At 37.4% G+C, this 13,124-nt stretch overlaps 2 protein-coding genes across 2 annotated transcripts in view; both read right to left on the reverse strand.

The window, feature by feature from the left end:
* Positions 1–3,462, reverse strand: part of LOC128221191 (neuronal acetylcholine receptor subunit alpha-10-like) — an 84,665-nt gene extending 81,203 nt beyond the window's left edge. Inside the window, exon 1 of the mRNA XM_052929709.1 lies at positions 3,409–3,462. Coding sequence (XP_052785669.1) covers positions 3,409–3,448 — 40 coding nt within the window. The 5' untranslated portion in view covers positions 3,449–3,462. The remainder of the gene's footprint in view (positions 1–3,408) is intronic.
* Positions 3,463–8,163: 4,701 nt separating this feature from the next.
* Positions 8,164–13,124, reverse strand: part of LOC128221247 (heat shock 70 kDa protein 12B-like) — a 32,193-nt gene continuing 27,232 nt past the window's right edge. Inside the window, exons 15-18 of the mRNA XM_052929825.1 lie at positions 12,214–12,364; positions 11,648–11,782; positions 11,156–11,364; positions 8,164–8,874 (exon numbers count right to left, since the gene is read on the reverse strand). Coding sequence (XP_052785785.1) covers positions 8,164–8,874; positions 11,156–11,364; positions 11,648–11,782; positions 12,214–12,364 — 1,206 coding nt within the window. The remainder of the gene's footprint in view (positions 8,875–11,155; positions 11,365–11,647; positions 11,783–12,213; positions 12,365–13,124) is intronic.

Genomic DNA, 13,124 nt, shown 5'->3' on the forward strand with positions numbered 1-13,124 from the left:
GGAAACAAAACCTGGGACCTATTATCGATTTTAGACGTAAATTGAAATTATCATAGTGCAATAGTTTCATTATTTTGGTACGTATACTTATATGTGTCAATTGAAAAAAACAACACCCTGATGTCTTGCCTTTTGTGATGTTTATACAGATTTCGACTAAAATCCTTTACTGGAACGACTCCCAAATGTTTTAAAACTAATCCGTACCATATGCAACTTACTTGACATTTATTGTGAACAAAAACATTGGCGGGCCATGAACTGTACCGTTACAGCCATCGTCGGATACCTCCTATAAACACTACACTACACTATAATGTATGAAGTGTAACGGTAGAAAGTACCGTGGTTGCCGACGATGATTTACAGCTTAAGACCTTACCTCAAGGCTTTGCGCTCTTAACACGTAAATGTTTGAAGATATTTTATACATTAATGTTTGAATACTGGTTAATGGGGCACAGTTCAGGTTAAAGGGGCACACTTCAGGTTAAGGGGCAGAATACAGGTTAAAAAGAAACACTTCAGGTTAAAGGGGCACACTTCAGGTTGAAGGGGCAAAATGCAGGTTAAAGGGGCACACTTCAGGTTAAAGGTTCATTATACTGGTTAAAGGGGCACACTTCAGGTTTAAGGGACACAGTACTTGTTAAAGGGACACACTTCAGGTTAAAGGGGCACGCCACTGGTTAAAGGGGCACAATACAGGTTTAAGGGACACTCTTCAGATTAAAGGGGCACAATACTGGTTAAAGGGACGCACTTCAGGTTGAAGGGGCACAATACAGGTTAAAGGGACACACTTCAGGTTGAAGGGGCACAATACAGGTTAAAGGGAGGCACTTCAGGTTGAAGGGGCACAATACAGGTTAAAGGGACGCACTTCAGGTTGAAGGGGCACAATACAGGTTAAAGGGAGGCACTTCAGGTTGAAGGGGCACAATACAGGTTAAAGGGACGCACTTCAGGTTGAAGGGGCACAATACAGGTTAAAGGGACGCACTTCAGGTTGAAGGGGCACAATACAGGTTAAAGGGTCAAACTTCAGGTTGAAGAAGCACAATACAGGTTAAAGGGTCAAACTTCAGGTTGAAAGGGCAGGGGCACAATATTGGTTAAAAGGGACACACTACAGGTTAAGGGAAACACTTCAAGTTTAAGGGACACACTACAGGTTAAAGGGGCATAATATATGTTGAAGGGACACAGTACTGGTTAAAGGGGCACAATATAAGTTGATGGAAAACAATTAAATATTTAATGCATTTTTATGTTATAGTCATTTGATTTTAAAGATAAAAACAATTTTATCTTTAATTTTTATTTATATTTTGCTACAGAAAAGACTTCTAGGAAAATGTAAATTGATTGGTAACCGATTACTTTCGGAGAAAAATAAAAAAGGGAAGTAAAATAAATAAATTTCTGCGCTCCCTCCCCATTTTCATTCTCAAAAAAGTGCCTAATCAACTTAAGATTTATTGTCTTAGCCTAAGATCATAAGAAACAATTAGAAGTACACGGTGATATTATTTGTTGGAATTCATGGCTTGAAAAGAATTCCACACAACCTACTCTCGCCTTTGTGCACGGGGACTAGCTGGAAATACGACAATTTCATGACTGTAAACATTTTGTCACGTTAAGTAATAATTAGCACCCAAAATTGCATAACACGCGCTGATACTATTACATATACACATTGTTTAAAATAATTTTCGCATCGGCATTCTTGCTTCGAGGAACGTTTCAAGATTTCAGATTTTACAAATGACGTTAATAATTTTTGCTGTCAAATGCACGCCTGCTAAAGGCTTGGAAGAGTGTTTCATATTACATAAGAGGGCTTAATAAACAACGAGGAGTGGTCTTTGCTAATACTAAGTCAAGCTATTACAAGCCATTGAGATCTGCTACGAACATGACAAAGTTGGAGTAAGAAAAAGGATGGCACGTATTCAAAAATGATATAAAAAATCCGTCCTTGCTTAAATTTTAAAGGTTAAACAAGTATATCATTACTTTAAACATAGGAAACAAAAAGGTAAATTGGCAATAAAAAGTACTTACAGAATGTGGCATCCTGCATACTATACCTACAATCAGCTATTGTCCACGTGAATACATATATATACACAAACTTATGTATGTAATTTAAGTACTGCTTTGGATTAATCAGAAAATATAAAACAATTCGCATTTGCAACTTTTATAGACTTTAAGGTAACAAAAACAGTTTTAATAATTGTTCTTAAGGTTTATTGATAAGTTTTATGTATTCGTTTTATTATGTTAACATTTGTGACATAAAAAAACATTTTAGTTTTTTAAATTTTGTATTAAGTCTCCTATAGCTCTAATCTGAGTGGCAATGTACTCGTGGATATGTTTATTATTAGTGATATGAACTGTATATTTCATGTACATTGATTATACGTAAATAAACTATTAAATATATGTATGTATTTCTTAACACCTTGCGTTCAGGGACAACCTGTGAAAGTGCAAACACTAATCTCCAACGGGGCCCTTTGTTTTGGCTGAAAGGACAGCACCCGGAAGATGCAGTTCGTGGAATATAAAAAAGTCCGGGTGCGAAACCCTAGCTATTTCGAAGAGATCCCTTGATTATTTTGCGTGCTCAGCATAAAGCACCGATAAACGGGGTACAACTTTCCTGGTTAAACCAGTACTGAGTACACTACTTTTCAAAGCTCTACCCTTTAAATGCCAAGCGCCAGGCAAGGTAGCTACTTGTTCAAACTTTGAAAGTCTTTCGGTAAGACGCAGCAGTGGATCGAACCCATGAGCATCCGCACAATAGGCGGACGCCTTAACCACTAGACCACTTATTATACACGTGAATACATAACAAACTCACTTATTGAACTGCAATACATGGTACATGTATGTGTACGCATAGAAAATAACGCAATATGCTAAACTGTATATAGTCACCATTTTCAACTGATGGTGTTTACCATTTACATATATGTAATTGAATTTCAAGATTCCTAGTTAACATGGCACCCTGAAAACAATGTTTAAAACAAATATAAGAGCAGTTAATACATATAACCATTTTCAAAAGACACACAATACGATTTACAATGACATATTTTCAATATTCCTAAAACAAAAATGTTAGCATGAAAACAATAACATGTTGAAACCATATAAAATAGCAGATAATACATATTCACCATTTCTAGCAGAAAGTGAATGCGATTCAACATTCCTAAAACACATACAAGGTTTCCAGAATACATCAGCATGTTACAAAAATAAACACACAAAAGAGCACTAATGCATATTCGTCATTTTTATTAGATGGGGAATACAATTCTGAAAAAATAACACATGGAAGTATGTAAAACAACAACATGTTTTGAAATATATAAAACTTACCTGATAAAAGTAAGGACACCGCCGCTTTCAGCATTATCATTTTAAATCCGAATTGCGTCATTTTCATCTATTTACGAATTTCACTTCAGTAAGTGTACAGGCTAGAAGTAGAAATAGAAGCAGAATATATCTGGCAAACACATCTCAACTGTTACACTTTAATGCATTTACTCCAAGCTTTATTGCGGAATTAAGTCAGCTCCTGGCACAAAAAAAATCTTTAATTCCTACTGGAGTTTAGTTCAACTCGAAATAAAAATGAATTATGAAATTATATTGTGATTGAATGTTCACAAATGTCTCACAATTCGATCAATTTGAAAAGAAATATCAATCACCATCGATGCCATTTCCCCCCCAAGAAATGTGCTTGATTTTTCCCTGGGAATATTATAAAATTATAACTTTAGCGTAATCACCATTAAACAATATATTGAGAACCTATAAAATGAAAAGTAAACACTTGCTAGAGATATAATTTAAAACAATATTTTTTTTTAATATCAGTTTTTCGCATCGATCACAAGTCAATAAATTATAATCATGAAATTCGTTAATAATAAATCATTATTTTTTTGTGTAACATCACTTGCTTTTAAATTCACAAATAATGCGTTAGCCAAGATAATATACACTCGTAAAAGTAGCTATGAGCACCATTTAGCGCGGAATGCAGGAAAGTTCCGTTGACCATAAACATTTACTTCCAGGAAATTTCCGGGGCCTATCTCACCAATTCATCAGATTCTTATCAATCTTATGTGCCGACGGAATCTGTCCATTTAAAATGCAGCAGAAAAGACGAAATGGCGTCTGAAAGATCCCCCCCGCACTTGTAGCTTATTCCATACATACAGATCACCGTTCAATAATAATGTTCCCCGTTTAACTCCAAGAACAAAACGCTCAAATATTGTAACAGTATGTACACTTTTATAATAAATACATATTTATCAAGATATTATTATATTTCAACAACAATTCTCACACTAAATGCAAGGCTGTTGTTTGTTTGGTTGTGGTTTCAAATTCATTAATCTTGAGCTCCTGAAAAATATATACCTAACTGTGGTGAAATTCCTAATTTAAAGTAAAATACATACCGTTTGACAATTATAAATAGCTCTTAAAAGCACTGGCAATTTTTATAAACCTACTCAGTTAAATATAAGTCGTAGAATTCGTTTCACTTCTAAATCCTGATATCAATTAGCATATAACTATTGTGTATGCTTTCCTTTTTCTTCCGTCAATATACTTTCGATCAATATAATTTGATAAAACTATTAAATTTCCTTCACATCAGAAAATATTCCACGAATAAGCGAAATTGACAAAGATTATTAGTTGCCACATAATTAAGTTAATTTTATGGTGTAATTCCCCCTTTCTTTTTTTGAATAAAATTATGCTAAAGTTTAATTTACACTCAAAATATATTCCGATTTTACAAGAAAGTCACCACAGTCGCCCGGCGCGCATCATGATAATTTCCTATTGACCATATTCCGATCATGCGATATTTTCTTCAAGATGAAGTACCAAAGGTCGACGGTATTTCTTGCCTCTCAGCATCCATACTCCTTTCCGTGATCGCTAAACCATTTCCAATAATCCAACGTCGGAGCTTCCTATGTTCCCTGAATTAATTACTGTATCAATTATTATATGTTTCTTGGTGTATTTTTATGTACCGTTGCGTCAGCTAATGGGTTTTTTCATGAACACACATCATAGGACAATTATTTTTTTAAATTATTAATTCTCAAATTTGGACCCTTTGGCCGTTGGCCTGTATGATTTCTGCTGAATAAGTCACATTGTCGTCAACATCAGTGAAGATTGAACTTTAACATGATGATGATGATGATGTTGATGATGACGATGATGATGGACGATGGTGATGATGATGATGATGATGATGATGATGATGATGATGATGATGATGATTTAAACAAACAATGTGCTCTGGAAAAACAAAGACAGATGTGAAATATATATTTTATTTGGCCGAAATAATAAACTGCTAGATTGGAAATGATATTAACATAGATATAAAGCTAACGCCATAGGAAGCCATAGGACGCCATAAATCCTCCATCTTATGATACACGATATCAGAAAGCATAATAAAGTGAGAACATAATGCAATATTTAATATCTTAAAATAAAATAACAATGAAAAGAAATTAGAATTAACCATGATAGCAAAGTTATGATAAAGAACATGCCATACAAAAAGAATAATAAGAAGAACTGGGTGAGAGGGAGAGTGAATACAAACGTCCGAACCGGAATAAAACTGTGACAAAGGCCCCGAATAATGAAGGGTGGACGACTTAACCTACGGCAATGAGAAAGAGTTCCCTTCCTTAATAATGCTTTTATAATTATTTCTGGATGAACAAGAGGGTGTCAGTAACGCTTGGATTTCAAACATAAAAAATCCAAAACATCACAAACTTAGACTCTTTCGACTGTCATCTGGCAGAGTAGCAATTGTCGCACTAAAGTAACTTCCCATAAGATCTAAATTGTGCATGAATTAATGCCTTTTTGAAATAACGAAACATTCTTATAACAAGGCCAAATCAATAAAGGAATTTTATAACAGCAACAATACAGAGAACTCAGATGAGTGTATAACTCATGGATTTCATGGACTAAGATAGTACATGTGAACATTATGAACGATAACCTTCAGTTAAACATCAAAACCAAAATCCTTAATTAATGATAAAAAATCATGTGGATCGAAAGCAGAAAAAACACTGTCGCACGTACGCACGCACGCATGCACGCAAGTACTTATTCAAGCACATATACTAGTTAACTGATTACAAGACCTAATACATGTAAAATAATATACAATAAAAGGCAAAAGAATTACATACGATAATTGTACAAGGAAAAATTGTATATAATACGAAGAGCTCGAACAAACTGTATGTCAAATACGTACATGTACTGAAGTAACATGTATTGTTCTGTTATATGCTAGGCCTCTATTACGAGCTTTTACAAATCGTTACATAAAACTTGGGTTTAAGCCAGGTTTTAAAAAAGGACAGGGTGTTGCAGAAAATGGACAGGGTGCTAAGAAAAAAGCGCACATGACATATCAGGCTATGAAATCCTAAACTATTATAAATGTGACAAAATGTCATTCAAGTACGTTTAGATTGTTAATCCAGACATGTTCACTTGGTATGTACGTATTATTCATATATCATAAAATATGCTTTATAACAAAACATAGGAAATACTTGAATATCTAAGAACCTGTCACACTGTGGCGACTTTCGGCTACGAGTTGTTGCGAGTTTCAACTCGCCTCAACTCTTCAGGTGTCGTGTTGGACTCGAATCCTTGTCGTTGCATGACGAAGACATGTCTCCTCATAAAGAAATTACTCGGCAAGCAGTGGCGAGAACTTTAAACGGTTGAAAATTATCGTACGAGTTTTCGTCTCGTACAAATATCGAAGACATGTGGTAGGGGTATCGAACAAACTCGAACACTTGTGGTAGACATGTCTTCACTTGTCGTCGCTTCTCGCCGCGTCTAAAAGTCACTCGACAATGTACGATTTTAGCAGCGACTCAGGGGGACATTATTACGATCTCTGCTTGAGATTCGTTCGAGTTGTTGTGTGTTTGTACGTACCCTTCGACATGTCATCGAGACTGTTGCGACTTCCGGCGAGTTCAATGTGATCATATCAAGAAAAATCACTGCATCATTTCTTCTGAAGATTCCAAGAGGTAAACATCACTGTGTTTACAATAGGTAAACCATTGTTAGACTAGTCATGCCTTCAAAGAGAAAAGGAAAGGCTCCGTAAAGACAAAAGGTGGCTGTGGAACAAGATGTTGATTCTCCACCCCCTGCACCAACAACACCTTTGAATTTCTACGAAGCGTCACCTCCGCTGATCAACTGGAATTTAGTCCTGATGTGCAGCACCATCTGTATGAATACCCTATTCGCCATGTGTCGTCCTTTCTCGTACATTCTCGTTGCTCACTCTTAATAACTCGTCATGATATCCTGCACATATCGGCATATTTCGTAGAAATCTCTGTGGTTGTCGAAAGAGTGTCGAACACAGATCGAACCGATGTTGCTTAAACTCGGGTTTAACACACGAATCTCGTACTATTCTCGTATTCACATGGAAGAGAACTCGAGCAGGGGTCGAACTGATGTATCCAGCATCGGAATCCGCGATCATCTCGTGGCATTTTTGGCGAGTTATAATACACCAGCACTCGTGGTAACTCGTGGATGCAAGTCGTGACAGTGTGACAGGGTCTTTAAAGCATTCAATTCTAAGAAGGGAGAAGGGTGCCCATGCTAGTTTCCATGGGGGCAGAAGGGTGCTTATAAAAAAACACTCTTCCATATCCCTTTAAAATCCTAATAAAATAGACAAGCTGGAATTGTTATTATGGAAAAAATGTTAAAATAAATATGTTTATACGATACTACATTTTTTCTTATACAATATAGATAAATACAAAACACTTCTTGAATATGGTCACCTTCAATAACAATTATCTTATATGATGTAATCTATCAAAATCCTTGCGTAGTAAAATATCAGTAAGTGAAATATATATAAATATATAAAAAATGTCCATCTTAACCATGCACACGAACAACAAAACTAAACATGTGTTTTAAATTGTTGACTTATGGCAAATATACTTTATGTTAAAATGCTTGCTACAAGCGAGGCACTTGTCACATCTATTACAGAAAGTCTACTTTGACTTCAACTGCATTTCCAGTAGCCTTGTCTTTGCCCGTCACCTCAATTTCGGTACCTCCAAATTTCATTTGAACGTAAACGTCACGATCACACCCTGTGCCTGATATCGGGACACAAAGTTTTCCAATTTGAAAGCAGCCGCTTTCGGTTACCAGCACAGGATTTGTCTTCTTTGTTGCAAAAATATAAAAGTCAATACTTGTTTGGTCACTACTTGTAGGACGGTATTTTTGTTCGTCTTGAGTGTCACCGATTCTTAATGATTGTCCCGCTTCGACATGTTTATTGAATACACTCTTACATTGGACAACACCGTCTTTCCTAATAACTTTGTTCGACATAGGATGTTTGCTTTCATCAAAAAGGCATCGTGTTTTTACCCCATATGTATATTTACTAATTCTTTCCGTGATCGCATTTGGGCTATGGCCAAAGATAACAGCCCCTTTCAGAATGGAAAGTCCTGCCTCATCCGGAATGATGACTTTCAACGAAGAAAATCGACTCTGAATCGTGTGCTGTAACAGGGGAGATTCTGAAAATCCACCGACCATTACAATAGCTTGTATACCTTTATTTGCATCTTTTTTGAGTAAATCTGCAACGTGATCAGCCGTGGTAGAAACTGATTTTTGGAAAAATGTCCTAGCAATCGATGCGGTCATCTTTAGTTTATCTCCAACAACACTGACCTGATTAAAAGAAAGTGATGTCAAGAGGATAAAAGCTAATATGAACAAGAGATATTTGTCAAACATTATGCCCCGCTGAGCGCCATGTTGTCAGGAATATATGGACTGTGAGACAATTGAATGAAATATGCATGGACCGAAATGACAGCTGATTTGTCGCTGACATTGGATGCTGTTGAGGCAGGTTTAAGAGTATGACCATTCAAAGTTTGAGGATAGAGTGTGTTATGACCATGACCTTTGACTCTATGACCTCAAAATCCATAGGAGTCATCCGCTGGTCACCAAAAATCTAAATGTTAAGTTTGAGGGCCATGGGTGCAGGCATTGACAAGTTATCACACAGAGAAGCTTTTTTCGTTCAAGGTCACTGTTACCTTGACCTTTGACCCGATGACCCCTAAAATCATAAGGGGTCATCTACAGGTCAGACACAATTCCAAGTCAAGTTTGAGGGCCAAGGGTGCAGGCATTGACCAATTATCACTTGAAACATTTTCGCATTCAAGGTCACTGTGAACCTGACCTTTGACCCAATGACTCTTAAAATCAATAAGGGTCATCTCCTGGTCAGGCCCAGCTTACATGTCTAGTTTGATAATCATAGATTCAGGCATTGTTGAGATATCACTGGGAGAAGATTTGTTAACTTTTTTGCGTTAAAGCTTACTGTGACCTTGACCTTGGCCTGATGACCTCCAAAGTCAAGAGGGGTCATAAACTGGTCAGGCCCAACCTTCATGTCAAGTTTGTGACCATAGGTCCAGGAATTGTCGATTTTGCTTTCAAGGTCACTGTGACCTTGACCTTTGACCCCTTAAATCAATAGGGGTCATCTACTTGTCAGGCCCAACCTCCAAGTCATGTTTGATGGCCATGGCCGCAGGCATTGTTGAGTTATCACTCGGGCAACCTTTTCTCGTTCAAAGTCACTGTTACCTTGACCTTTGGCCCAATGACCCCTAAAATCAATAGGGGCCATCTACTTGTCCGGCCCAACATCCAAATCAAGTTTGATGGCCATGGGTGCAGGCATTGTCGAGTTATCACTCTGACAACCTTTTACCATTCAAGGTCACTGTGACCTTGACCTTTGGCCCGATGACCCCTAAAAACAATATTGGTCATCTACTGGTCAGGCCTAACCTCAAAGTTAAGTTTGAGGGCCATAGGTGCAGGCATTGTCGGGTATCACACGGACAACCTTTTACCATTCAAGGTCACTGTGACCTTGACCTTTGGCCTAATGACCCCCAGAAACAATAAGGGTCATCTATTGGTCAGGCCCAACATTTAGGTCAAGTTTGAGGGCCATGGGTGCAGGCATTGTCGCGTTATCACATGGACAACCTTTTACCATTCAAGGTCACTGTGACCCCCCAAAAAAAAGGAGTCATCAACTGGTCAGACCCAACCTCCAAGTCAAGAATGAGGGCCATAGGGGCAGGCATTGTCAAGGTATCGGACAACCTTTTAACATTCAAGGTCACTGTGACCTTGACCTTTGGCCTAATGACCCCCAGATACAATAAGGGTCATCTACGGGTCAGGCCCAACCTGAAGGTCAAGTTTGAGGGCCATAGGTGCAGGCATTGTCGCGTTATCACATAGACAACCTTTTACCATTCAAGGTCACTGTGACCCCCAAAAACAAAAGGAGTCATGTACTGGTCAGACCCAACCTCCTAGTCAAGAATGAGGGCCATAGGGGCAGGCATTGTCAAGTTATCTGACAACATTTTACCATTCAAGGTCACTGTGACCTTGACCTTTGGCCTGATGACGCCCCAAAACAATAGCGGACATCTACTGTTCAGGCCCAACTTCCATATCAAATTTGATGACCATAGGTCTAGGCATTGTTGAGTTATCACTCGGACAAGCTTTAAAATTATTTTACCATTAAAGGTCACTGTGACCTTGACCTTTGAGCCGATGAGCCCTAAAATCAATAGGGGTCATCTACTGGTCAGGCCCAACCTTCATGTCAAGTTTGATGACCATACGTCAGGAATTGTTGAGTTATCACTCGGACAAGCTTTGGTCTACCGATGGACCGACCGACCGACCGACCGACATGTCTGTGCAAAGCAATATACCCCTCTTCTTCGAAGGGGGGCATAAACATGAACAAAATAAAGGGCCTTGTTGGTAAAATTATAGAGTAATATCAATATATTGTTTTTTATGCAGCGGGTAAGCTATGAAGATAGGCAAAACTGTTATATTTACAATGTCTTCAATAATTCATTACATTGTCAATTAACCAAATTACATGTACCTCATTTCCGAATTTCGACAAAGCCGCTGTTTCGACAACGTCTTTGCCTGTTTTTTGCTTCGCCGTTGTTAATAAAGACAGCGGAAGTCTAATGACTACTTTCGATTCACTCTCATGTGTGATACTTCTTTTCTTCACCTCAAATCTTTTCATCATATCGTTGTAATCGTACAAGTTTGATTTCTTGAATGAATCAATGACGTCTGTTCCTAAAACACGTCAACCACATTTCGCAAAATTAATATTGTATGTGCCCTATTGTACCGCTGTATGAAAAACGATTTATTTAATAATACATTGAAAACTAAGAGGACTATGGTCTCAACTGCTTATTTTAAGGGCACACACAATACATTGGTATTATGTTTCAATGTACTCTTTTTATTCACGGAAATCTATTTCCTGGAAACATAATTTTATATCTGAGTAATATTTGGATTTTTGATGTGTATTACAATTTCCAAACCAATAAGCTTAGTACTAATTCAATACCTGTAATAAGTGTAAGGAAATCCAGAAATGCATCATCCACCTTCGTGCCTCCCCATGCGCCTCCGCTTGCTTTGTATAGCTCCTTAACTCGTCCTTGACCTACCACCTCGTGAGCGGTGACGTCAATTGTGCCACCTATAACAGGTCATAACCTAAGTTAACGTAGTAAATTTTAAATACACATCAGATTATTATATAAAGTATGAAAAACAGAATTTGGTTTGGTAGAATCTGTTCACTGACGAAATGTAGCGCACATAACACAGACTTATCATGGATCCCTATAATAAATGTTAGAAAATACCAAAGGACCATACTATGATACATTTTACAACTGCATCGCAGATAGTGAATACAATTTAATGCAGCAAGTGCTTATCAAATGACGATGTAATGATCACGCAAATAGATAGCGGTAAAACTATCTGTGTGTGTATGCTAAGAACTGCGGTATGGTGTATGTATGTAGTACCAATTCGGACTGAACAAGTCTTGAAGAGGTTTGTATAAGATAACATTAGTCAGATTAGTAGATATTGTACCCAAACTTTATAAGTGATAAATACCTCCAGCGTCTAAAACGAGGTATCTCTTCCCTGCCGTGAACTTTGCCAAGGACGTCTGGTTTCCACTCTTTTCCACGGACAAATGGCGACAAAATAAAGAGGCGGCCTCAGGTTCAAGTGCAATTGTTAGTTTATCAGCCAAAATTCCAGCCTGAAATTATTATCAATACATATATTTCCTTTCCGATTTCTATGTTTACATTTGATAGCTTTAAAAATAATTAAACGCTTTGTATATTTGTACAGGTACATGAAACAGGCATGGCAATTTATTTTTAAAGACCGAAAACTCATCCTCAATACACTTTTATATTTTATCAGACTTGACGGGTGGGTAAGACGGGTCTCGCCAATTATCGTATATCATTGCTTATACCTGCTGTCATGTGAGAATCAAAAACTTCATTTTATACTGGAGGAGAGATCCTCTGAATACACGCGATATCGGGCCCTTGGATATTATGAGATATCGCTTTCCTGACGTCCTGTATCACGTCGTGTTCGGTGTGCAAACGCGCATGTTTATAAACCGAGCGAGACGTGTCACCTTAGAGTGTTTCTATGTCTAAACCAACGACATTAAACTTCACTTAGAATTTACATGACATTTCCCGAATTTTCATTTAGGATATACTTCATAAATAAATCGCATTTATGATTAAGTGCATTTTCTTGAATCTAAACACAAAGTTTATATGGAAACAAATTTTGATAAACATCAGTGTGTAAAAGGTGTGTAAAAGGTGGAATTCAACATATGCTACTATGCTGATATGGCTTAGGTAAACGATGGATTATTTAATACGGCCTGTTGTACTTTCACTATTGCTTATGGAAGTCAGTATCGGTTTCATTGAGACTGTTTACTATCTACGCCCCAACTCCAAACACTATTTCATTATATTAGTCAC

Source organism: Mya arenaria, chromosome 1 (assembly GCF_026914265.1).
Source record: "Mya arenaria isolate MELC-2E11 chromosome 1, ASM2691426v1".
NCBI lineage: Eukaryota > Metazoa > Mollusca > Bivalvia > Myida > Myidae > Mya > Mya arenaria.